At 41.6% G+C, this 26765-nt stretch overlaps 1 protein-coding gene across 1 annotated transcript in view; it reads right to left on the bottom strand.

Moving 5' to 3' along the window:
- The window catches only part of LOC308689341 (NACHT, LRR and PYD domains-containing protein 3-like), a gene marked incomplete at both ends in the record, with an annotated part of 130213 nt that overhangs the window by 15841 nt on the left and 87607 nt on the right, over positions 1-26765 (bottom strand). The window contains one exon of the mRNA XM_081362991.1: positions 7305-7351. Within this exon, the coding sequence (XP_081219117.1) occupies positions 7305-7351 (47 nt within the window). The remainder of the gene's footprint in view (positions 1-7304; positions 7352-26765) is intronic.

The raw sequence follows: 26765 nt of genomic DNA on the forward strand, positions 1-26765 counted from the left end.
ACAGCCAACCAAATCTTTAATATATCACGAAAAACATTTGCAGCTTTTTTATTGGTCTTCACAAAGATCACAAGCATTTTGTACCATTTTCAAAACACAACAAACAAAACTCTGTGAATTGTAAAATAGTCAGTTGCACACCTTATGTCCTCAATTAACCCCAAATTGATATCTGACGAGTTAGTAATCCACTCAATAAAGAAAAAGCCTATTTCCTAATTGTTCAAACAGCTGTCTTAATTACAACAACTACAAAAGGGGAAGAGAAAAACAACAAAGACGACGAATGTAGTACATTTTATTTACATATGTACTTATTTGCTTTTTTTTTTTTTTTTTTTGTGGGGTGACAACTCATTGTTATACACCTTACAGTAGCATGGAATAGTTTATTGACACATACTTAAAATTCAGGAAATATATATCTTTGTGTTGACTGTAAAAGTGCAGTAATCGGGTTGCACATACTTCAACAAACTGGAATCGCAACTCCTTCACTCTAACGGAGTTCCTCTCAAAGGGCACTGTGTATACTTGTTTCATTCGGTTTGCATTTCTCCTTAGAACACGATCAATTGTGGAGAGACTGCATTGGTGGATATTGTGGAACAGTTGATTGTCCTGTGTTATTCTTTGCTGAATTTCTTTGAGACGGAGGGTGTTGTTCTGGACCACCATGTCAACAATGGCATGCTCCAATCATTCTCTAACTTCAATTCTGAAAATGTTTGGACAAGCAGGAACATTTACTGTAGAAATCTAGACCTGTGTCAAACAAGACTACATGGACTCTCATTGTAGAAGTAGAATGATATAGTTACCGGTTTTCCCTTTGAAATGTGCGGATAATTGAAGCCGCTGTGGATCTGTTTATATTGGACTGAACTCTCTGCCCAGTTTCTCTCAGTGAGAGACCATGATTTATGACATTGTCAATAAGTGTGGCTCTGATTTCATTTGAAACACGTGTGTACCCTATCCTTCTACCTCTCCTCGCTCCTCTTACACCTTGCGCTCCTCTTCCTCTCTGTCCATCTCTTCTTATAGTTTCTACTCTTTCTCTTTCCACTATACCATTGCCCTCCAATCTATCCATCTCTTCTTCCTCTACTCCTCTATATTCTCCTCTTCCTACATCCTCAGCTCTTCTTTCTCTTTCTCCTACATCCTCAGCTCTTCTTTCTCTTTCTCCTACATCCTCCGCTCTTCTTTCTCTTGCTGCTTGACCCTCAGCTCTTCTTGCTCCTTCCCCTACATCTTCAGCTCTTCTTGCTCTTGCTCCATCTCATCTCATCTCCTCTTCTTCCCCCTCTACCCTGTCCACCACCTCTCACTCTTATACCTCTTCCTTTTCCATTGCTCATTCTTCTTCTTTTTATTGTCTTTTCTCCTCATTCGTCTTCTTTGTTGTTTTTCTCTTCCCCTTTTGTAGTTGTTGTAATTAAGACAACTGTTTGAACAATTAGGAAATAGGCTTTTTCTGTGTTGAGTGGATTACTAACTCGTCAGATATCAATTTGGGGTTAATTAAGGACATAAGGTGTGCAACTGACTATTTTACAATTCAGAGTTTTGTTTGCTGTGTTTTGAAAATGGTACAAAATACTTGTGATCACCAATAAAAAAGCTGCAAATGTTTTTTCCTGATATATTAAAGATTTAGTTGGCTGTATGAACTGCTTTGATAACATTAGGGAATTTTGTGCACAGTGTTTTGAGAAAACGATGCTTTTGATTTGTAATTTGTATTAAATGAAGGAAATTTACTATCTGTTTAAGACAATTACAAAGTGTACTGATCACTGTGTTAAATGTTTTGAGAGCAGTTACCTGAGTTTGGAGAAATGTACCAAATTGATTGACTGTAAAGAACTTAATGAAAAACGTGTATTTTCATTTATTTCTTTGTGTATCTTCAGCTGAATTTGTTATCAAATCAACCGAGAACACACTTTTAGTTTTGATGTTAATATTGAATTTCATTTACTAGAATAAAATGCTGTGTTTCATTGTGCAGGGAATACTTAACTGTTTCGCCAACATACAGTGCTGGTCAGAATTATTTGCCCCCTTGGTAAATATGATCAAAGATGGCTGTAAAAAATAAATCTGCATTGTTAATCCTTTTGATATTTTATAAAAAAAAATTGCAAAAGTCTAACCTTTCATTGAAGTAAAAGAATTGAAAGTGGGGGAAAAATCACATTATAAAAAGAAATGTTTTTCTCCAAAACACGTTGGGAACAATTATTTGCCCCCTTTTATTAAATACTTTTTGCAACCTCTTTTTTCCAAGATAATAGCTCTGAGTCTTCTCCTATAAATTCTCCTATTCTCGTATAATATCTCCAGATCCTTCAGATTACCAGATCCATGTTGGCGCTTCTTCTCTTCAGTTCAGCCCACTCATTTTCTATAGGGTTCAGGTCAGGGACTGGGATGGCCATTACAGATGCTTGGTTTTGTGCTCAGTGACACATTTTAGTTTTGATTTTGATGTTTGTTTTCGGATCACTGTTCTGTTGGAAGATCCAAACATGGCCCGTTATTAGATTTCTAGCAGAGGTTGTCAGGTTTTGATTTTTTATCTGTTGGAATTTGATCAAATCCATGATGCCATGTATCTGAACAAGATGTCCAGGACCTCTGGTAGAAAATTAGGCCCACATCATTAAAGATACAGCAGAGTATTTCATTTTACACATGGGCTACTTTTTTTCCCCCTGTATGAAGCAAACCCATGTTAAGTGTTTGCTGCCAAAAGCTCTTTTTTTGGTTTCATCTGGCCATAGAACGTTAGAAAAGTAACTGACACTACTGGAACTTCAAACGGGACAGGTTCTATGGCCAGATGAAACAAAAAAAAAGAGCTGACCATCCCAGTCCCTGAACCTCATACCTGAACCCTATAGAAAATGAGTGGGCTGAACTGAAGAGAAGAAGCGCCAACATGGATCTGGGAATCTGAAGGATCTGGAGAGATTCTGTATGGAGGAATGCTCTCTGATCTCTTGTCAGGTGTTCTCCAAACTCATCAGTCATTATAGGAGAAGACTCAGAGCTGTTATCTTGGAAAAAGGAGGTTGCAAAAAGTATTTAATAAAAGGGGGGTAAATAATTGTTCCCAACATGTTTTGGAGAAAAGCATTTATTTCATAATGTGATTTCCCCCCCCACACTTTCAATTCTTTTACGTCGATGAAAGGTTAGATTTTTGCAATCTTTTTTAATAAAATATCAAAAGGATTAACAATGCAGATTTATTTTTTACAGCCATCTTTGATCATATTTACCAAGGGGGCAAATAATTCTGACCAGCACTGTAAGAGTGTGTTTAGTTTGCTGTGTTAAATGTTTTGAGAGCTGTTACCCGAGTTTGGAGAAATGTACCAAATCGATTGAGAAAAACTGTAACATGCTAACCAATTATTATGCTAAGCTAACTAGCATAAGCAACAAACACAGGCTAGGTCAACTTTGCAGACAAATATCTTGGGAACAGTAGTGAAAATCAAAAATCTGCTCAGTCATTTCTATGCGGCTTGGTCCAAAGATCATCTGAGCAAACTTTGGGCAAAATTGAGCAAGATTTGAAGGAGGAGTAGCGAAAAAACTGTTTACCATTTGCTTCAATATGACGGATAGTCACATTGTTGGAAAATGAGATATCGTCTGAATTGGCATAACCCAAGGAACATAATGACATAAATAAATCAAGATTTTAACAATATTTTCAAAAGTTATAAGCATTTTTGCAAAAAAAGTATATCTCTAGAACACTAGGTGGCGCTCTGTTCAAACTTCTCATGTCCCTTCAGGACATTGTGTCGATGATCCATACTAAATTTTGTGAAGATATGTCGAATAGTTTAAAAGTAATTGCAAATTATGACAAAATTAAAAATGGCAGACACATGGTACATCCCATCCTGGCAAAATTGGTATCCACGGATTCGGCATGACACAAGGAATCCACAGACACCAATATTATGATTTTCTGACAAACTGTTCAAAAGTTATTGGCCAAAATAGCCATTTTCCAGATCTCATGACCTGTAGGTGGCGCTGTTCCCAACTTTGGCATAGATCCTCAGGTCATGGCTCTGATGAATTTTAGTTTTGATTGATCAAAGTTTGGCTGAGCTATTGCTTCAAAACCAATTTTGGGTCGACCTGGTTAACTTTTCGACATCATAACTTTCGAACAAAGATTAATAAAAAAAATCTGTTCGGTTATTTCTGTGCAGCTCAGTCCAAAGATCATTTGAGCAAATGCTGGATAAAATTGGACAAATTTTGAAGGAGGAGTAGCGTAAAAACTGCATACTGTACTTTTCAAAATGGCCACTACTGTAATTGGCGGAGTCTTAATGTAAGATATTGTTTGTGATCACCATAATGAGTGGAATCAGGTGTATAAAGTTTAATTTTTCTAGATCAAAGGGTTCAAAAGTTATAACCATTTCAATTTTGAAATTTTGAACTGGTGGTGGCGCTATAGAGTTGGTCCTAGAGTCTCAAAAATTGGTCCAATTACTATTCATTACCATCACTACAAATGTGCCAAATTTCATCATTTTCCTACTTACGGTTCATAGGGCTGCCATTGAATCCCATTTGGGAAGGAGGAGAATAATAATAAGAAAACTAACAGATACAATAGGGGCTATGCCCTTTCAGGGCTTGGCCCCTAATAATAATAATAAGAAAACTAACAATTACAATAGGGGCTATCCCCTTCGGGGCTTGGCCCCTAATAATAATAAAACTAACGGATACAATAGGGGCTATCCCCATCGGGGCTTGGTCCCTAATAAATATAGCTGCAAGCAGCGATACAGGGGCCAAGCCCTGAAGCAGCAGCAACTCTCCCCTGCCCCGCCCTGCCCTCCCCGCCCCGTTCAGCGATCAGGTTTGACTCCGGCTCAGCATGTTTTGTGACTTTGCGAGCCGCTCCACTTCCGAAGATGCACAACTTTTCAGTGTGATCCGCTGTGTGTGCGCTGTGATCTCCTCTCCGTGTTTGCAACATGTTCCGCTGTGTGTGTGTGCGCTGTGCTCTCCTCTCCGTGCTGACGCCCTGAATCTAACGAGACCACTTTTATGATTTTTGGACAAACCGTTCAGAAGTTATAAGCAAAAACAGCCATTTTTCATATCTCCGGACCAGTAGGTGGTGCTGCGCCGAAACACAGCATGTAGCCTCAGGTCATGCTTGTGATGATATAAGCAGAATAAGACGACAAGACATGCCAACACGGTGTCAGACCAACTGCAACAATGAGCAATTAAAGACATTTAAAGAGGATTTTAGGTGAAATGGCTGAAAATCATTTAAAAAGTAACTTAAAATATGATTTAATGGATTATCACTTTCAACCAATAGGTGGCGCAGTTACAAAACTGATGTGATGTGGTCAGAGTGAAGTGACATTGACACATACAAAGTTTGGTGTCAATATGTAAAGGCATTGCAGAGATAAAGCCTGAATAGTCATATTTGCATCATGCCTCAAATTTGCTGCTGCGCTATACGAAAACGGTTTCGTCAATCGACACGAAATCTATAACTTCAAGTCGGCACAGTCTGGATATAATACGATTCGATTTTGGTGAAAATCGGACAAACGGTCTAGGAGGAGTTCGAAAAAGTAGGTTTTGAATGAAAATCAAGATGGCGGACAGGAAATTCGGCCAAATAAAGTAAACTTTGGTATCTATGTTCTCGGCGTGACCCAGGGAATCTATTAAGACCAGTGGCATTAAAAAAGGCAGATTTATTCAAAAGTTATTAGCCTTTTAGGAAATTGTTATAACTTTTGACCAATAGGTGGTGCTGTCTCAAAATATTTTGAGTACCTTCAGGGGATGGTGCTGATGGCACACTCTGAGTTTCGTAACATTACACCAATGCATTTATTAAGTATAGCATTTTATGTCACAGTACTGTATTGAAGTCAATGGGAATTTCATGTTTCATTCTATTATAGCGCCACCAAGAGGCTCAGTCCCACAATTTTTTTTATGTGTCATCAGAGTGAGCCCATACATCTGTGTGTCAATTTTGGTGAAAATATCTCAATTCGTTTCGGAGTTCTAGACATTTATATGAAAAAACACGTAAAAAATGACTGACACATGACTTTGATTGGATTTTACTATCCCTTACTATCAATATTTTGGCATTTGGGCATTGATGTTTAGCCATCGACCTATGTTTCCAAACTTCTGACGTTGGTTTCGTCTCGATCGGACTAGTGGTTTCGAAGATATCGCCAAATGTTTTTTAAGTGCTAAATCACAATGCTACACAAACCGTAAGGCGAAACCTAGCATGTTTGGTATAGTTGGACTCAGCAAGGATTCAGGAGTCTAATCAGATTAGTCTCGTGAAAATAAGTCGACCACACCCAAAGTTATAAGCATTTGGGAAAAAAAATCACCACTAGGTGACGCTGGTTCGAAACTTCTCACGCTCCTTCAGGGCATCGTGCTGATGACCCATACCAAGTTTTGTAACAATCCGTTCATGCGTTCTTAAAATACAGCATTTTAGCACAAAATTATAATACATATATATAATAAAATATAAGCAAAAATGCCATTTTCATATCTCCGGACCAGTAGGTGGCGCTGCGCTGTAACGCAACATGTAGCCTCAGGTCATGCTTGTGAAGACATGTACCAAGTTTGGTCTGAATCCGATAAAGCGTTGCGGAGATACAGCCTTACGTGTGACTGTGCATGTGAGTTTGAGAGAGAGTGTGTACGAGTGTCTGTGTGTGTGTGTGCCCGCGAGTGTGTGTGTGACTGTGTATGGGTGCGACTGTGCATGTGTGCATGTGTGAGTGTGCCTGCGAGTGTGTGTGTGAGTGTGCATTGGTGCATGTGTGAGTCTGCCCGCGAGTGTGTGTGTGACTGCATGTGTACATGTGTGAGTGTAAGAGAGTGTGTGTGCGAGTGTGTGTGTGACTGTGCACGTGTGTGTGCTTGTGCACGTATGTGTGAGTGTGTAAGAGAGTGTGTGCATGCGAGTGTGTGTGTGTATGCGAGTGTGTCTGTGCATGCGTGTGTGTATGCAAGTGTACGTGTGCATGTGTGAGTTTGTGTGTGTGAGTGTGTAAGAGTGTGTGTCCATGCGAGTGTGTGCATGCGAGTGTGTGTCTATGCGAGTGTGTGTATGCAAGTGTGCATGTGTGAGTTTGTTCGTGTGAGTGTGTATGTTAGTGTGTCTTTGTGAGTGAGCAAGTGTGTGTGCATGTGTGACTGTGCACTTGTTTATGAGTGTTTGTATGTAGACATACATTTCCGTACTCCTGCTGTAATCCTGATCTCTCCTCCATGAGCCACACTAGAAAACACACACAGTGACACAATCAATCATAGATGTAACGGTTGTTATACTGTACAAATATATATTCTCTTCATGGAAGATTAAAGGGATAGTTCACTTTAAAATGAAAATTAGCCTATGATTTACTCTCCCTCAAGTCATCCTAGGTGAATATGATAAAGTGCATCTATCCATGATAAAAGTGCATCTATCAATGGTAAAAGTGCATCTATCAAAGGTAAAAGTGCATCTATCCATGATAAAAGTGCATCGATCCATCATAAAAGTGCATATCCATGATGCAAATGCATCTATCCATCATAAAAGTGGATCTATCCATGACAAAAGTGCATTTGTCCATCATAAAAGTGCATCTATCCATCATAAAAGTGCATTTATCCATGATAAAAGTGCATATCCATGATAAAAGTGCATCTATCCATCATAAGTGCATCTGTCCATCATAAAAGTGCATCTATGCATCTATCCCTCATAAGTGCATCTGTCCATCATAAAAGTGCATCTATCCCTCATAAAAGTGCATCTGTCCATGATAAAAGTGCATCTGTCCGTCATAAAAATGCATCTATCATTAAAGTACATCTATCCATGATAAAAGTGCATCTGTCTATCATAAAAGTGCATCTGTTCATCATACAAGTTTATCTATACTGTCATGTGGTTGAAGGAGAGAACCCAAATGCAGACGATATGCAGACACTCAAGGTTTATTATGACACAAAACAGAAAACAAAACCCACAAGGGGGCAAAACAGGACTGGAGGGGAATTCACCTAGACTAAGACTAGATAATAAACAAAGACTGGACTCTGACTTGACAGGAAACAAAACAGCAATACAATCTCTCAATTCTCATAAAACAGGATTCAGACGAAGTACTCACAGGACAGTCACAGAGTTATACACGCAATGTTTGACAATGTACCGACACCGGACAGAAAACGTGAGGGGATTAAATAGGGAGCAAACTAATCAGGAACACAGGTGAAGGTGATGATAAAATAATTACAAGATGAGATAACAAGGGGGCGGGGTAAGGTGACAAGACAACGCAAGCACACAGCCCAAACAAATGGCCATGTGCTTACACATAAAACATGAGTCTGCCATGATCCCGCCTCAAGACAAGAGAAGATCTGGTACACAAAGGCAGAATCATGACATATACATCATAAAAGTGCAATTATCCGCCATATAAGTGTATCTATCCATGATAAAAGTGCATCTATCCATCATAAAAGTGCATCTATCCATCATAAAAGTGCATATCCATGATAAAAGTGCATCTATCATGATAAAAGTGCATCTGTCCATCATAAAAGTGCATCTATCCATCATAAAAGTGCATCTATCCGTGATAAAAGTGCATCTATCATGATAAAAGTGCATCTGTCCATCATAAAAGTGCATCTATCCATGATAAAAGTGCATCTATCATGATAAAAGTGCATCTGTCCATCATAAAAGTGCATATATCCATCATAAAAGTGCATCTGTCCATCATTACGTCACATGCTCTCATTGACAAATGCGGAACAGTTAGTTCATGCGTTCATGACCTCAAAGCTAGATTATTGTAATGCTCTACTGGGTGGTTGCCCTGCACGCTTAATAAACAAACTACAGCTAGTTCAAAATGCAGAAGCTCGAGTTCTTACCAGAACCAGAAAGTATGACCATATTAGCCCAGTTCTGTCAAAACTGCATTGGCTCCCTATTAAACATCGCATCAATTTAAAAATATTGCTGATTACTTACAAAGCACTAAATGGTTTAGCTCCGCAGTACTTGAGTGAGCTCTTAACGCATTATAGTCCTTCACGTCTATTGCAATCTCAAAATTCCGGCCAGTTGATAATACCTAGAATATCAAAATCGACTGCTGGCGGTAGATCCTTTTCCTATTTAGCACCAAAACTTTGGAACAATCTTCCTACCATTGTCCAGAAAGCAGACACACTCTGTCAGTTCAAAGCTAGATTAAAGACACATTTCTTTGACCTAGCATTCACATAATACATTATAGACTTCTATAATTTAATGTTAGGCTGCATAGATTAGGTTAGCTGGAACCGGGAACACTTCCCATAAATCCTGATGTACTCGTTACATCATGAGAAAAATGGCATCTACGCTAATTTTAGTGTCTTTTTTTATCCCGAGGTTTTCCCGCAGCCTGCCGGATCCAGGCCGTATCCAGATCTGACGAAGGACCTTCGCCTGGACCCGATGACAATGCAGTGCTGAAGTGCCAACTAGTCTCTCCCTATGGAGGATCCCTTTACCACCCTACAGATAAAGCGTCGTCGGGAAAACTCAATTTGCGTATCTACCCCGACTTAATAAAATAAAATAAAATTCTGTATCAAAACTATAAGGAAACACTAGTACTTTGTTTAGGCGTGGTTTGTAGGGAATTACAAACCTGCGCAAATATATTCAAATGCACATAACTATAGAACCAATTCTTAATGCGCATCTGAACGCCATCAGCGTTTATCACAGGTTCGCGTTTAAAGCCTGTGTAGAGAGAATGGTGTCGTCTTAGCGGCCCCTAATTTAATAACAAATGATCGTTGCAATGGAAGCGAATCAATCAAAACTAACTTTAGCTGGAAAATAACTTTATCAAAAAACCGCTATAAAGCCTTACCTTAAATTATACATTTATCTCTGTAAAGCTGCTTTGAAACAATCTACATTGTTAAAAGCGCTATATAAATGAAGATGACTTGACTTGATAAAAAAAGTGCATCTATCCATGATGTGCATCTATCCATGATAAAAGTGCAGTGCAGCATCTATCCATGATAAAAGTGCATCTATCCATGATAAAAGTGCAGTGCATCTATCCATGATAAAAGTGCATCTATCAATTATAAAAAGTGAATCTATCCATCATAAAAGGGAATCTATCCATCATAAAAGTGCATCTATCCATCATAAAAAGTAAATCTATCCATCATAAAAGTGCATCTATCCATCATAAAAAGTAAATCTATCCATGATAAAAGTGCATCTATCCATCATAAAAGTTAACTTATCAATTATAAAAAGTGAATCTATCCATCATAAAAGTGCATCTATCCATCATAAAAGTGCATTTTTTAATATAACTCTGATTGTATTCGTCTGAAAGAAGAATGTCATATACACCTAGGATGACTTGAGAGTGAGTAAATATTGGGCTAATTTAAATTTTTGGGTGAACTATCCCTTTAAGAACCCGCTCACACAGAATGCGATTTTTGCAGTGAGATGCGCCTTTAAAAAAAAAAAAATATATATATATATAATGTTTTTATTTTGAATTTAAGGCAACATATGGGGGAATGGGGGTGATTTTACAACTGTTTAATTGTATCAGTTCCTCTTTTTTTATACATATTTTTATTTTTATAATGCTATACATATATTTCTAGGCCAGTGGACTCAGGCAATGTGGTGATCACTTCCTGCTCAGCTACTGTTCGGACGCTCTGGCTTACTACTCCGCGCTTATCTCTATCGCTTTTACATTTTATCTCCTATATTTTTATATTTTATTTCCTTTTATCACCTAATTTTAACTTCAGCAAATCAGCACAGTGCTCATACGACAAAGTTTGGAATACCACAAAAACGCAGAATTCTTTTACCCGACCAGCTTACATTCCGGGAAAGGAAAACACAACTGCCTACAAGGATAAGAGAGAAAATGCCTCTTCTGGTTCAAGAATCTACTTGCTGCACTAACTGCCACAGACTGTTACAAAGGATTGCAGTTCTTGAAACAAAGTTACTTACGGGACCACCAAACCAGACGGAGCACATAACAGAGCTTCGTCATGGACACCCTCAGCATACCGGTGAGTCCCATGAAACTAGTGCTCCTCGACAGGTTGAGAAACAAGCCGATCGACTTACTAATCGATGGCACAAACAGGGAGCGAGACCCAAAGGCACTCGAGACATCAGATTGTCACGAGCATCACATATTGCCGCAGTAGCATCCTCTACCCCAGATACAGCTCTGACAAGGATTGCAAACACTGGTCTGCTACCACCGCCTATACATCTTGAGAACAGATTTGAAGTACTAATGAATGTAAATGTAACAACATTGGCTATCGAATCATTCGTCGTTTGTTCTGAATTAACAAATTCAGACTCTCTTTGTTTTCTAAGCACATTCCTTCCCAAAACGTTCTTTGCTAAGCTTACTAAAGCTTGTAACCTCCTGACTCCCAAATGTATATCATACGTCGGCTCCAGCTAGTCGGACTTTTACGACACTAAATTGCACCTCAGAGACACTCCAGAACCTGAAACTAACATTCCTCTCTGTACCAAGAAGATAACGAAACTTCCTCCTGCTACGTAACATCACACCCCCACACACACACAAACATCCCTTTGTATTTAGAATTAGGATAGAATATCCTTTAATATAAGTACAAGTACATTATGCATATTTTATTAGTTTGTTTGATCATATAATATGATTTTCTATTGTCTAGCTCTGAAATGTATTGTTGAAGAATGTCTTTCCAGTGGAATCGCATTCCGTAACCCGACTCCTCTTTCTAAAGGGTTAACACTTTACGACCCTGCACGAAGCTGCAGCCAAAGCTTCTCTGCAAGAGATAACGGGAAGCGCAACGTGACAGACATTTCAACACGCACATTAACGCACACACATACACTAACTTTGGACATTAAACTTAGAATATAAGCATGTAATTTTTCATATACTCCTGAGTGTTTCCTAGGTTATATTCACTTCGTTTATGACGTTTATTTGAATGAACAAAGCTTAAATGTGTGTAATTATGCGTATCTTATGTAACTTTGTGTATTCCTATAATCTTTCATATGACATGTTTTATATCATTTTAAATCTTGATACTTAACGGAGTTGAATCTCGATAATAGATTGCAATGATATGATTATTACTATATGAATCGTCTTACTAGAGTATAAAGGCTCAAATTCTGACAACACCATAACTCCCTCGAAAGGAACTTTCCCGCTTCAGATCTCTGGACGTTCATTGGTTGTTCGCGCGAACCGAGGCGTCAACCCATATTTTCCATAAAAGACCGACTCAGGAAATCTTAAAGGAGCACTTTTACGAACCCTCTTCGCCAGCGAGAAGATCCAAATGGCTCCCTAAGGGAGCATTCTCCGTTCTTTTATTTTCTTTAAGTCTTTTCTTTATTTTCGTATTCGGACTCAGCGAAGCAAACGCAGCAAACAACTTCAACTCAAAGAAAAAGACTCTTTTGAAAATCCCGCGGCCGCGCTCAACCAAAGCAAGCCCTGCTTCCTTAAAGAAACACACGCACGCTGCTCATTAGGACACACGCACGAACTCGGCGTTCTTCAACAAAGAGAACCATTTTGCAAGATAAGTTTATTGAACTTTTAATGTGATTTGATTCCTTGTTGTCTCTCAAGGTTACCCTGCCTGTGACTTTGCCTAACTGTGATCGATCTTTGATCGCCCATGTTAGTTTCACTTTCTCTCATCTCTCTTATTGTCCAATCTCTCTCTCTCTCATTTTCGTTATGCGTTTAGTCTTGTATTTGTTTACGTGTTCTGTATATACATACCTATTTACTCTGTGTGAATCGTAGTTATGTATTCATTAGTTCAATTATTAAATTCCATATATTCCTGATTGTCTCAATGCTCATTTACGGAGTCAATGATTTGTTGATCTTAAGCTACAGAGCTGATTTGTTACTTTTAAGTAACCTAATTTTATAAGAACAGGAGAGTTGTTTTCATGGCCAGAAAATAGCTTTCTTTGAATTATAAGAAAGAGATAATTTTGTTGAGAAGTTGATGGAATTAATTTCACGACCAGTTTGCGGGACAAACAACTGTTTAATTAATACATTAATTTCCCTTAAAAATTATTCTGATTAATTGATCTGAAAGCGGGACCTTTTTGTATATTAATGATTAAATTATAATTCATTGTAATTGAATATTGATGTATACGAATGGGTCTAAATTTCAGCTTCAATAATTTATTAATATTGTAAGAATATAGATGAATCAACCCGATTCATAATTTTGATTCCCTATAATCATTTGAGCTAAGTCATATTCCTTACAGTTTGGTGGAGAAAAATGCGACGCATATCAAACTTCGTTTATGAGCAATTCAGTTTCAATCTGTTTATATGAATATTAATAATGTTTTGTGCGCTATGAAATTATGAAATCGTGAGATAAGTCGCAAACGCGAACTCACTCCTAACTGACCAAGGCAAAAAGCCGAAGTCAGTAACGTTAGCCTACATTTTAACAAGTTGCTAAAATATGCCTAGACAATTTTAGCACTGTTAAATGCTATACACTGCAGTATTAATATTACAGATGTCCTGTTAGAGACGAAAGAATCTCTCTGCAGGTGATACATTTCTAATATTTGTTTTAAATCGCTGTGAATGAAGAATTCTCACATGCGTAGTACCGGTATTAATAAATATGTTTTTAAGAGAGATTCCTTTTAAACATAGGCCTTGCATGCAAATATCGTTATTGAATTTGTGGTGAACCACAGTGATATTCAAAAACGATAAAACTCCTGGTTAACATTGACCTAGCTAATCAATCGAAAACCTAATACATTTAAAATCATAAGTGCTATTGTGATAAGTGTGTACGGGAGTCTAGCAACAGACGGAAAATTCCTGTTGTCCACATTTGAGTATTTGCGGCGAAGAAACCCCGCCATACTCTCTTGTACAATATAGCACCCAAAGGTCCTAGAAACCTTTGCCTGCTGTTTGTCTATTTGTGATTTGGTTGTAGAAAATCAGCGCGCGACGCGAGCTGAAAGCTCTTAGCTTTTGAAATCACATTGTAATGGGTTGTAATTCCGCTGACCAAACACCAGAGGGCGTCCTTTAAGTTTTGCAATCTCCAATTAAGCCCCGCCTTCTGATTTCAGCCTGCATTTACAGCTTGGCTTGTGCAAATATTATTTCATGTTTGACAAATTTTTCTGCTTTTGACTGGTATATTTACTTTGAGTTTGATTCAAAACGAGATTTGAATTAAAACTTGAATTAAATCCCAGCTCAGCCATAGAGAGCCACTTAGAAGTCCACCACCTAGTGGCCGTTCCAGATAATGCTCTCTTATTTCCCTGTTATTATTGAATTAGCCCTCTAACTTCTCAATAACTATTTGCAATTACAGCTTTGCTCGTGCGAATATTATTTTGTGTTAGACAATTTTCCTGCTTTTGACTGATACATTTACTCTGAGTTTGGTTCAAACAAGATTTGAATTAAAACTTAGATTAAATCCCAGCCATTCACGTAGAGGAAACAACGGCACCTAGTGGCCGCCTCCCGCTAGGTCGGTTCACTCAGCTCTCTTTTCTCTCTCTTCAAATCCTGTCGGGAATTGTTTATTTCCACTTTTCTCTTTTGATTATCTTTATAATTATGGATGAGAGGTCACTGTTACCATTAATTATTATGGGATATTATTCTGAGTTCTCCTTTTACGTTTTCTTTACATGCTCATTTTAATTTGATTTAAACTAGTTTGAATTTTAAATTTAAATTGAGTTGCCTATTCAGCCCCTGATATCCACTTGGAGGAAACAGCACCATCGTGTGGCCTTGTGGATACTAAGTCGGCATCACTATTTTCCTCCTTTCACTCTTTCATATCGTCTTTCTCTCCTGATTATTTTTATAAATAGGACTGATACTTTAGTGTATCTGGATTATTATAGGATATCATTCCGATTTTTACATGTCCTTGCATGCTTATTTCCAATTTTAATTTAAACAAGTTTTGAATTTTTAATTTGAATTAAGTTTTCGGTTTGCCAGGTTAAGCACAGAGAGGGAGCACGCCCCCTTGTGGTGAAAACACACTACTGCGGCCTGCCTCTTCTCCTGGGTTCATCCTGTCAGTTCATTTTGATTTTGATTTGCAATTTCTATTTTTATTCTATTATTTTATTTCTTTTGGGTTAGGTTATTTCGATAATTACCATCATTATCATAATTTCCTTTTCATTTTATTTAGTAAACCCTTTGACTCTGATTGCTACGCAAATAATTAATCCATTTGGTTTAAACAAACTAGCCTTAATTCACTTTAAGTTTCACTTGTTTATCCTTTGTGTATTTATAGGTGGCATTCACTAGAGCACAGGGGTGAGTTGCAGTCATCTCGGGTTGGTTTCCGCGAGCAAGGTTGCCTGACCGGCGTTACTGACGCTGGCCGTACGTGAGTTTCGGACACTTCCAAATCCCGTACCATCGTTGCGGCACGCAACTGCGACATTAGCAATTTGGCACTCCAAAGGTCAACCGCGCCAGCCGACACACACAAAGCAATTTTGGGACAATAAACCCGAACTGAGGCCTAAAAGTGGGCCACTCTTCGGAGAGTTCCGGGCGAAAACCCACTTTTGCCGTGTTGTCTGGCCGGGGACACCTTGGTGTTGCCAGGTTGTGTTTTAAAGTCGCAAGTTGTCTGAGAGGGCGCAGCGAGGTACAGGGAGAAAACGAAGTTGCCCGAGAACACTGCGGTCAAGTGTTGGGAACCGTCGGAGGGGTTGACTGAGCCACGGGTTCCCACCAGAGGGACCTCAATTCACCACAGGTAAACTAAATTTAGTAAAACCCATTTCCTGTCTAAGCCACAGAATATTAGATATTCCCCCGGGTACATTCTAGATGTATGGCCCACCTTTATCTCTTCTCTAAGCCATACCATCTTCCTAGGCTTTCTACCCCGATAGCCCCCACTCACCTGTAGGCCCTAGCTTAAACCCTAGTAGTAGGCTTAAGCCTCCTCATTCTCCCTAACACATACCGTGTTATTATTGTTTTATCTCATTTCAAGTGTTTTGTTTCACTTTGATCTTTTCTATCCCTTGTTCTGTTGTGATTTGTTTCTTTCATTTCACCTAGAGACGGTGTCCTGTGAGAGCCACCAAGGAAGCTAAATAGTAGAGTGACAACCAAGCAGCCGGTGTCATCACGTGACCCGCTAGGCTACTGCCTGTCAAACAAATCTCTAGTTCGGGTCCTTCGTTGACCCAAGTCAATTGGCTCTGCTAACTGTCTAACTGTCTGCATCAGTTAGCCCAAAATTCTCATAAACGGCATAGCCCGTATGAGTATAGCTCATCAACCTTAGAACGAACTTGCATTGGTCTCTTTGTGTGTGTGCTGTGCTTCTCTCGCCTACAGTGAAGCCAATATGTCCCGTGCATCCACTCCCGCGGTCCGTCGGGAGCACTTAGCCAAGGACGCCAGTGACCTGCAGCATCTGAGCCAAACGCAACTGGACACCGAGTTAAACGAACTGATAACACACGATCCTACCCAAAGCTACAACTACAAAGACGGGGCCAGGATCGTCAGCAGCGTCGCCCACAATGTCGTCGCCCAGGCGAGGCTCAGCGAACGAAGCAACATCGACCTGGAGCAGCAAGCCGCAACGCTTAAGCTTCAAGCGGAGGAGGCCCGGAGGGACCAGGCCCAAACCCAGAGTCGTCTAGATCAGCTCCTCCTCAAGACCCAGTACCGGCGCGAGAAAGAGGACGCCACAGATCCAGAGCTACAGAAAGAAGTAGAAAGACTTCGAAATGCCCTGCAAGATCTGCGCTTTGACACAGACCAAAGAGAACAGTTGGAGAGGGAAACCAGAAAAGAACTCAACGAAAAACTCCAACAAAGTGACGCTCTCCTACAGAGAGCCGAGACTGAACTAAAAGAAACAGACGCAAAAGCCAGGGCCTGCGAAAAACATTTGCAAAAGGCCCGAGCTAAAATCGGCGAGCGTACTCTGCAGAAAGACGAGCTCCAAGATGAACTTGACACTGTTCATGCAGAACTGAGACATTCTGACAGACTGCAGAGTGGCTGGAACGGAGAAACACACATCACAGAGTTTCTCCCGGCCAGCCACCCCAACCCTTTCAGCCAAGAACCCAGAGCTGAAAAGGGAGATGTAAGCCCACCGCTCAAGACATCACCAGCCAGCTTTCAAGAACACCTGTCAGCAGCAAAAGGGGGAGGACCCCTTCAGACAACCCATGCCACTAACCACGGCACGACCCCCTGAGAACTTGACAAACTAGCTCGAAACATTCCTATGTTCGATCCAGATTCTGCAGAAGGTTGTGACATTCATGCTTATTTAAAAGACATTGACTTTTACTTGCAAACTGTCGCCAACGTGACAGCTTGGGACAATTTGTATCTGTTAAGAATAACGGCTAGCAGTGATGTTCGTAGCTTCCTAGACCGTCAAACTGAGGCTGTCAAAACGGACTCCCAACGATTACGGCAAGCTTTGATCCGTGAATTCTCTGATCCAGACTCCGATCAAGGTTTCATCGTTGCTGTAGACCTCAAGCAAGGTCGGCGTGAACACCCCCAGATCTACTACAACCGACTCCGACAAGCCTTCTTCGGAGCACGGAATGAGCCCGGGATGGAACAGGATGTTACCTTTAAAACTCTTTTCCTGCGGAATCTCCATCCAACCTTATCCCATCATATTGGGGTTTTGGCCAATGCACGGACCATGTCTACCCAACAGCTGCGTGACTTAGCCCATAAAGCTTACACCAAGCAAAAGACTATTTCTGAAAAGACTGTGAAAAACCCCACAATCTATTCTGTCTCTGAGCACTGTTCAGAACTGACTTTAGAGGGTGCCCCACAACACCACAGTCACAGACATTTTTACAGAGAGTCACGACCGTTCCAAACCAGCAGAGGGCAACACAATCGCGGTGGTGCTCGTCCAAAGCACCAGAGCGAGCGCTCTGAAAGATTCTGGGAAGCCGGCCGGCGACCCAAGAAGAGCCGATCTCCACCGTCCAGGACAACAAGCCCCGACAGAGAGTGGAACCACTCTCGACACGACACTGGTAAGCTCAAGCCTGAGCTCACATCAGATAACCACAGTGCAGCCACGTCTGAAACAGCAGAGATCCTAAGGGTGCTGAAAGAGCTTCTTCACCAGGAACGTCGCAAGAAAGACAAGAAGGACGAGCCAGACATCTTATGCCTAAGCATAAGAACTGAAACCAAACCGTCTGACCGCCATTTGACTGAGCCAAGCACCTCGAACACTGCTCATCATCCACAGACCACAGAGCTAACTGTCACATCACAAGGTGACAGCATCACCAAAGCTCCACAGCTGACAGCTGCACACCCTGAACGAGACGGCACACTTCCTCACACCAGGTACCAAAATACCAAGGTACCAGGAAACGCTGTTCTGTCTAACTGCCTCCACAGCAAGCTACACGAGACCGGTCCTAACCACCCAACGACCGTTACACCTGTCCCGATGCCAATGTTTTTGGGCAACCTGATCAAAAAGGGGGTGGCCCAAAAACTCTACCTGTACATCACGTTGGAAAAGGCAGTGAGCATGGAAGCCCTGATAGACACAGGATCAGACATTACGGTGATCTCAAATCAACTTTTCAAAAGACTCCAATGTGAAGCTAAAAGACAAGATCAAACTCTTACACCTCAAACTTGTGAACTGAACGTACAGTCATACAGTCAACATGACATCCGGCTCGAACAGGTAGCTCACATTCACCTGACAATTGGTCCTCTGAGTCTACTCCATCCAGTGTTCATCTCAAAATGGACACTTTTCCGTTCCTCATCGGCAGAGACCTTCTAGATCGTTTTGAACCATTACTGGACTTGAAACAGCTCAAAGTCTGGGCTCAAGTGCGAGAACCTCTTCCTCTTCAGCCACACAGGTCATCTGAACCAGACGGTCAGGTCACAGAGGTCACGAGAACTTCCGCAGAGCCAGACTTTCAGGCCACAGAGTTCATGGGAACTCCCACAGCCTGCCATGAAGACACAGACTCAGCACCAACTGAAGGTTCGAATCCGCTACCCTGCACCTTACAGCCCACCAAAGACTTTGACACCTGCTGCCTCAAGGTCATGACTGACCTGCAGCGACATGACCTCACTCATGCCATCGCCAAACCTGGCGCACTAAACAACAAGCTGTGGTCACTTCAAACCCACCCACCCACCCTGGGTGAAGTGATTACACACAGCATAAGAACTTTACAAGCTACACTGCCTACCTCAGAGCGTATAATACGGTCCTCTGAGTCTACTCCATCCAGTGTTCATCTCAAAATGGACACTTTTCCGTTCCTCATCGGCAGAGACCTTCTAGATCGTTTTGAACCATTACGCTGTTTACGCTTACGCTGGCTCCGCTGTTTACAAAGAAAAACATAATGGACATGCGGGCTTCTGACATCTACATAAAGACTTTGCTTATCCACCCTCACACGCCGTCTGACCTCACTGACAACCAATGCCTCAGAACACTGCATGACACCAAGCACATGCTGCGAGCGCGGAAAACAATTCTGGGTTGTGCACCGTCTGACATCACAGCGCCAAAGCTTGTGAGGCAACGGAGCAAAGGGGGGGTAATATATGCCCACGACGCATCATGCGCTGCACACTGCAGCACCAGAGACACTGACGAGACACTGAAGCAAGCGACAAGCCGACAGCAAGATGTGGCAAAACATGGGCCAAGGCGAACTAAACCCAGTCGCCGCCCACGAAGTAAAAAGACTGCCCTGTCCAATCAAAGACAACCCTTGCTGGCTTCTTCCTCCCCTTTCTCTCTCTCTCTCCCTGTTGTCTGTACCAGGTTGCTGCTGTGGTTCGCCATGCTGTACTGTCAGCCAACCACAGGACAGCTGCCACCGAGAGAACAACTGAGACTCCAGATCACCGACCGCAAGACCTACCCCCAGCAAGTGCATGTTCGACTCATCCAGGCCTGCCCGGTCTACAGAGCACACTACCCCAGCTCCGTAGCCCAATACATCGGGGCAAGTGCCCGACGGACAGAGGACTCCCTCTCTCATGCCGAGGCCAAGGTCGAACACATGTTCAACCAACTTGAGAAAGTGACTGTCACACAATCGGGACTCCTAAGCACCAACCACCACTCCAGACGGCTCCTGGGAGTTTTGCTCCGAGTCGTAGCTGCCACCAGAACTCTGTTTAACATTGGTACTTCCAGTGTAAATGCAGCAAACCAGAGCGCAAACTCCATGAAGCCGCTGTTTACTGTCTTACAGAGTGACTTTGTCCAGACTCAGCTGGTTACAGCGCTAACGACAGACATGCTGTGGGAGGTTAACTCCTCCAATGACAGCCTAGCCACAGGTGTAATCCCACCGTACCTGATACTAAGCCTGATGCTAACTGTGCTGGCTTCCGCCATCAACACGCCAGCTGACCTCCTACAAATACACCTGGCCTACTCTCTGGGTAGCGCCATCTCACTCTGCGTCGATCCCGAGCAGAGAGAAGTGGGTTTTCTCCTAAATCTGCCTATCATCGAGTCAAGCCAAGTCTACAGACTTACAGACATTGTCAAGGTCAGGTTTTGGAAAAACAACACCCACATCAGGATAAGCCCTCCAGACGTGGTGGCCCACCACGACAGCGACACACAACGGTACTCAGCTCCAAACCTGCACCTGTGTACTATGACCAAAGACATTCATTATCTCTGCCTTAGCAAACCCTTGCTCAGAGACAACGCTGAAGAAATCTACGGGTTGCACCCCCTGGTCAGCAAAGTCACCAACACACAAGCGGAGATTGCAGGTGAAAGGTGGCGTGCTAACACACCTGTGCACACCGCCACTGTCACTCACGACCAGCATGACACAACCAGCCGTGTCAACATGCTCAACCAGAAAATGGGACTTCAAGTACCGAAAGGTGTCATCCTACACCTTGATGGCCTGACATGGTACCAGCTTCCGAGCAAAGAGTACCAGACAGCAATGAAACTCCCATCCTCCAAGAACTTCAACTTCACCTTAAATCCAGGACTGGAACTCTGGATTGAGAAAAGGGGGTCCCAACTCACTGACCCTGCTCCTGTCAACACAGCCCTCCGAGCACCGTCTCGACGACCTGTTCTGAACACTTCATCTGCGGTCCAAGCCGGGACCGCCGCCTACATTGGGCTGTGCACCTCTGCAGTTAATCAGCCACACCCTAACACTAGGTTGGCCTCCATCCTGTACAGAAGACTCAACAAGATGCGATACAGCCAAGCTCACGAAAGCTGTGTCCGAAGGTTTCAGACGGAATCCCCGGAAAGGGGGTGCCAAATCAGAGACCACGCCGAACCTCATCGAGCTGAATCCTCAGCTCCAAGAACCACCTGCCTTCCTACCGTCATGATCCACCTGCTACACGACTGTCATGATTCACCTACCATGTGACCATTGTGATAATTGTCGTCCGATGATGTCCACGCAGGGACTTCATCAGACGAAAAGGGGGAATATGTAACAACATTGGCTATCGAATCATTCGTCGTTTGTCCTGAATTAACAAATTCAGACTCTCTTTGTTTTCTAAGCACATTCCTTCCCAAAACGTTCTTTGCTAAGCTTACTAAAGCTTGTAACCTCCTGACTCCCAAATGTATATCATACGTCGGCTCCAGCTAGTCGGACTTTTACGACACTAAATTGCACCTCAGAGACACTCCAGAACCTGAAACTAACATTCCTCTCTGTACCAAGAAGATAACGAAACTTCCTCCTGCTACGTAACATCACACCCCCACACACACACAAACATCCCTTTGTATTTAGAATTAGGATAGAATATCCTTTAATATAAGTACAAGTACATTATGCATATTTTATTAGTTTGTTTGATCATATAATATGATTTTCTATTGTCTAGCTCTGAAATGTATTGTTGAAGAATGTCTTTCCAGTGGAATCGCATTCCGTAACCCGACTCCTCTTTCTAAAGGGTTAACACTTTACGACCCTGCACGAAGCTGCAGCCAAAGCTTCTCTGCAAGAGATAACGGGAAGCGCAACGTGACAGACATTCCAACACGCACATTAACGCACACACATACACTAACTTTGGACATTAAACTTAGAATATAAGCATGTAATTTTTCATATACTCCTGAGTGTTTCCTAGGTTATATTCACTTCGTTTATGACGTTTATTTGAATGAACAAAGCTTAAATGTGTGTAATTATGCGTATCTTATGTAACTTTGTGTATTCCTATAATCTTTCATATGACATGTTTTATATCATTTTAAATCTTGATACTTAACGGAGTTGAATCTCGATAATAGATTGCAATGATATGATTATTACTATATGAATCGTCTTACTAGAGTATAAAGGCTCAAATTCTGACAACACCATAACTCCCTCGAGTGGGTGTTTCCCCCAGAGACAAAGGAACTTTCCCGCTTCAGATCTCTGGACGTTCATTGGTTGTTCGCGCGAACCGAGGCGTCAACCCATATTTTCCATAAAAGACCGACTCAGAAATCTTCAAGGAGCACTTTTACGAACCCTCTTCGCCAGCGAGAAGATCCAAATGGCTCCCTAAGGGAGCATTCTCCGTTCTTTTATTTTCTTTAAGTCTTTTCTTTATTTTCGTATTCGGACTCAGCGAAGCAAACGCAGCAAACAACTTCAACTCAAAGAAAAAGACTCTTTTGAAAATCCCGCGGCCGCGCTCAACCAAAGCAAGCCCTGCTTCCTTAAAGAAACACACGCACGCTGCTCATTAGGACACACGCACGAACTCGGCGTTCTTCAACAAAGAGAACCATTTTGCAAGATAAGTTTATTGAACTTTTAATGTGATTTGATTCCTTGTTGTCTCTCAAGGTTACCCTGCCTGTGACTTTGCCTAACTGTGATCGATCTTTGATCGCCCATGTTAGTTTCACTTTCTCTCATCTCTCTTATTGTCCAATCTCTCTCTCTCTCTCTCTCATTTTCGTTATGCGTTTAGTCTTGTATTTGTTTACGTGTTCTGTATATACATACCTATTTACTCTGTGTGAATCGTAGTTATGTATTCATTAGTTCAATTATTAAATTCCATATATTCCTGATTGTCTCAATGCTCATTTACGGAGTCAATGATTTGTTGATCTTAAGCTACAGAGCTGATTTGTTACTTTTAAGTAACCTAATTTTATAAGAACAGGAGAGTTGTTTTCATGGCCAGAAAATAGCTTTCTTTGAATTATAAGAAAGAGATAATTTTGTTGAGAAGTTGATGGAATTAATTTCACGACCAGTTTGCGGGACAAACAACTGTTTAATTAATACATTAATTTCCCTTAAAAATTATTCTGATTAATTGATCTGAAAGCGGGACCTTTTTGTATATTAATGATTAAATTATAATTCATTGTAATTGAATATTGATGTATACGAATGGGTCTAAATTTCAGCTTCAATAATTTATTAATATTGTAAGAATATAGATGAATCAACCCGATTCATAATTTTGATTCCCTATAATCATTTGAGCTAAGTCATATTCCTTACATAAATGAGGAATCCCCGAACGTGATGAATGTGATCGAACACAGACTGAATGGGCCAGTAGCTAACACTGATGCTAACTGGCGCTCAAGGTTGAGCAGACAGCGGTACTCAGCTCAGAGCGCAGCCGAGCCCAGGACTCTGATAGTGGGGGACTCCATAATCAGAAACATTAGCGGCAGGGATACAACTACGTGCTGCCTTCCACAAGCAACAACTTCTGATATAAACAGGGAACTTCAGAACATTCTGATGAAACACAAGACTGCAAATCGACTCATCATACATGTGGGGAAGAATGATATTCATAAAGAGCAGTCAGAACTCCTTAAGAAGGATTTCAATGAACTTTTTGAAACACTTAAAAGACTGAGGGCCAGATCTTGCACCCAGCGCAATTGACTTTGTACACTGACGCATGTTTCATTCCTATTTTGCACCCGCACAAAGCGGACTTTTTCCTCCACAGACGCACGTCGGTTAACTCAGAAATACACGTGCGCTCCCCGGGGCGGTTCGGCGCAAAGAGGAGGCATGTTCTGGCGCAAACGTTCCCTCATGCTATTTTGCAGGTTTTGAAAACAATTCCGCCACTGGCCGAAAAAAAAACAGTTTAAAGTCAGTGGCGCGTTGCGCATGTTATTCATATGCTATTTTAAGGGCCATAATCAATGTAGCGTGTGCTCAACGCGCATACACTTTGATTCTCTCATCTACACACAGACGCAGCAGTTATCATTTTTGCAATTCATACATTATTACGATAGATAGATAGATAGATTGATAGATTATTATAAAATCATACATCTAGCTTACACATTTACCCAAATTATTATACGCCTGTTTAACCGAAGTTAATTTGGGTGTGTTTCTCCATCCCCAACATCCCTGACGAGAACGTCGGTCTCCTCGGCTGTGAACCGCTCCTGTCGTGCGCCTGGCAAATCCGCCGTTATAATAGGAATCCGCTTTAGAACAAGCGCGCCTGCTCTTAAAGGGAATGTGAGATGATGCTCTGATTGGTTTATTTCACGTTACGCCCAAACCACCCCTATGAATAATGAAGCTACTTCAGACCAACCCCTTTTAGATTTGCTTCGGGCGCAAGAGTCATTTATCCCGCCGGGAAAATAGCAACAGCGCCGAGACCCGCCAACAAAGTTACTTGCACTTTGCGCTTTGACACTTGCTTTTCAGATCGTTAAAATAGGGCCCTGAAAGTTCAAACATACATCAGTGGACCACTCCCAGCAAGAGGAACAAACAGGTTTCCACGGTTGCTTGGGCTTAATACATGGCTGCAAAAAACCTGCAATATAAAAGGAGTAAACTTAATTGACAATTTCAATCTTTTCTGGAGTCAATGACAACTGTTTCGTCAGGATGGCCACCACCCAAACAAACTTGGTTCAAGAGTGCTAAAGGACAATATCTACTTCTCCCTCAATCATCCTTCTGCAGTGTGTGCCAATCCACTCAATCTGAACGGCACACACACACCTGGACACAGTATGAATGACCACGGGACTTCACTTCAGCAGCAAAATGGACATGCGGTTGACATATCACACAAGGACAATGATAACTCCACTCCGCCACAACAACCTCTGCTCACGGACTCAATCTCAGCTGAGCCCTGCCCACAGAGCTCACCACAGACAGACATATTAGAACTGCTCCAAGATTCAGCATCCAAGGACGACTTCCTGGAAAACAGCCAGGGAAGCCAGGACAGCATATTACAGCCTCCGATAACACCAGAGCAACAGCCCCTTTCACCAGACACTTTATCCCTCTCTCCAGCATCGCCACTTCTGTGCTTCTCACAGAAAATGGAAGAACTGGTGTATGCTGGAACCAAACTATCCCACTCTTTTTCAAGCCCCCAGATACCAACCAAAAAACGGCAGGCACCTCAACCACCCGCACCAAAGCCTGCACCAAAGCCTGCAGGCCCAGCTCGCCCTCCCCCTCCTCCTGTGAGAGCTCTTCGGCCTCTGCCACAACGCCAGGGCCCACACCCTCCTCCATCTGCTCGAGGTGAACCAAAAACAACTGATACCAGCTCTCAGTGATATGTGTCGGGTCCCTGCTATGATAACAGTAACTTTCTCAAATGTTTACAGAACAAGCGGGAACCCAGTGTGCCTGTATCTTTCTCTATTGCTGTTCTATTACAAGATAGAAAGTCTAAGGCCTTCAATAGCTGTACAGCAAACCAAACTAATCTGGTGCCTATTACACGTCTAACTAAGATGTGGGGGCAAAAAGTAAGACTGTTAAGTTAGCACTTATAAACATTCGCTCACTTAAAAATAAATCACTTCTAGTCAACGACTTAATAACCACAAACAACCTAGATTTTATGCTTCTAAATGAAACCTGGCTAGAAGACAGCTGCAGTGCAACAGTCCTCAATGAAGCAGCCCCTCCTAACTTTACTTTTATGAGTGTCTGCAGAGCTGTTAAGAGAGGTGGGGGTCTAGCTGCTCTTTTTAAAGATATCTATCAATGTAAGCAAATATCATTTGGGAATTACCCTTCTTTCGAATATCTGGGTATTGTGTTAAAAGGTGCTCCACGCATTTTACTTATCATTATTTACAGGCCTCCAAAATACTCTCCAGCCTTTGCTGAGGACTTTACAGAACTGTTATCAACAATTACCTCAGAGTTTGACTGTTTTGCCATTGCTGGAGATTTTAACATTCACATAGATAGTGCAGAAAACAATATGGCAAAAGAAATCAATACTGTTTTAAAAACTTTTGATCTGACTCAGCATGTACATGGACCCACACACAATCGTGGACACACTCTAAATTTACTTATCAGTAAGGGTCTAAACATTTCATCGATTGTTATTAAGGATGTAGCACTGTCTGATCATTTCTGTATTTTCTTTGATATATTGATCTCTCCTGCCACTGAAGCTAGATCTGTGTCTGTCAAGAAGAGATGCTTAAATGAGAACACTAGTGTACTATTTATGAAGGCTATATCCTTAACA

Source organism: Scardinius erythrophthalmus, assembly GCF_964197995.2.
Source record: "Scardinius erythrophthalmus genome assembly, chromosome: 4".
NCBI lineage: Eukaryota > Metazoa > Chordata > Actinopteri > Cypriniformes > Leuciscidae > Scardinius > Scardinius erythrophthalmus.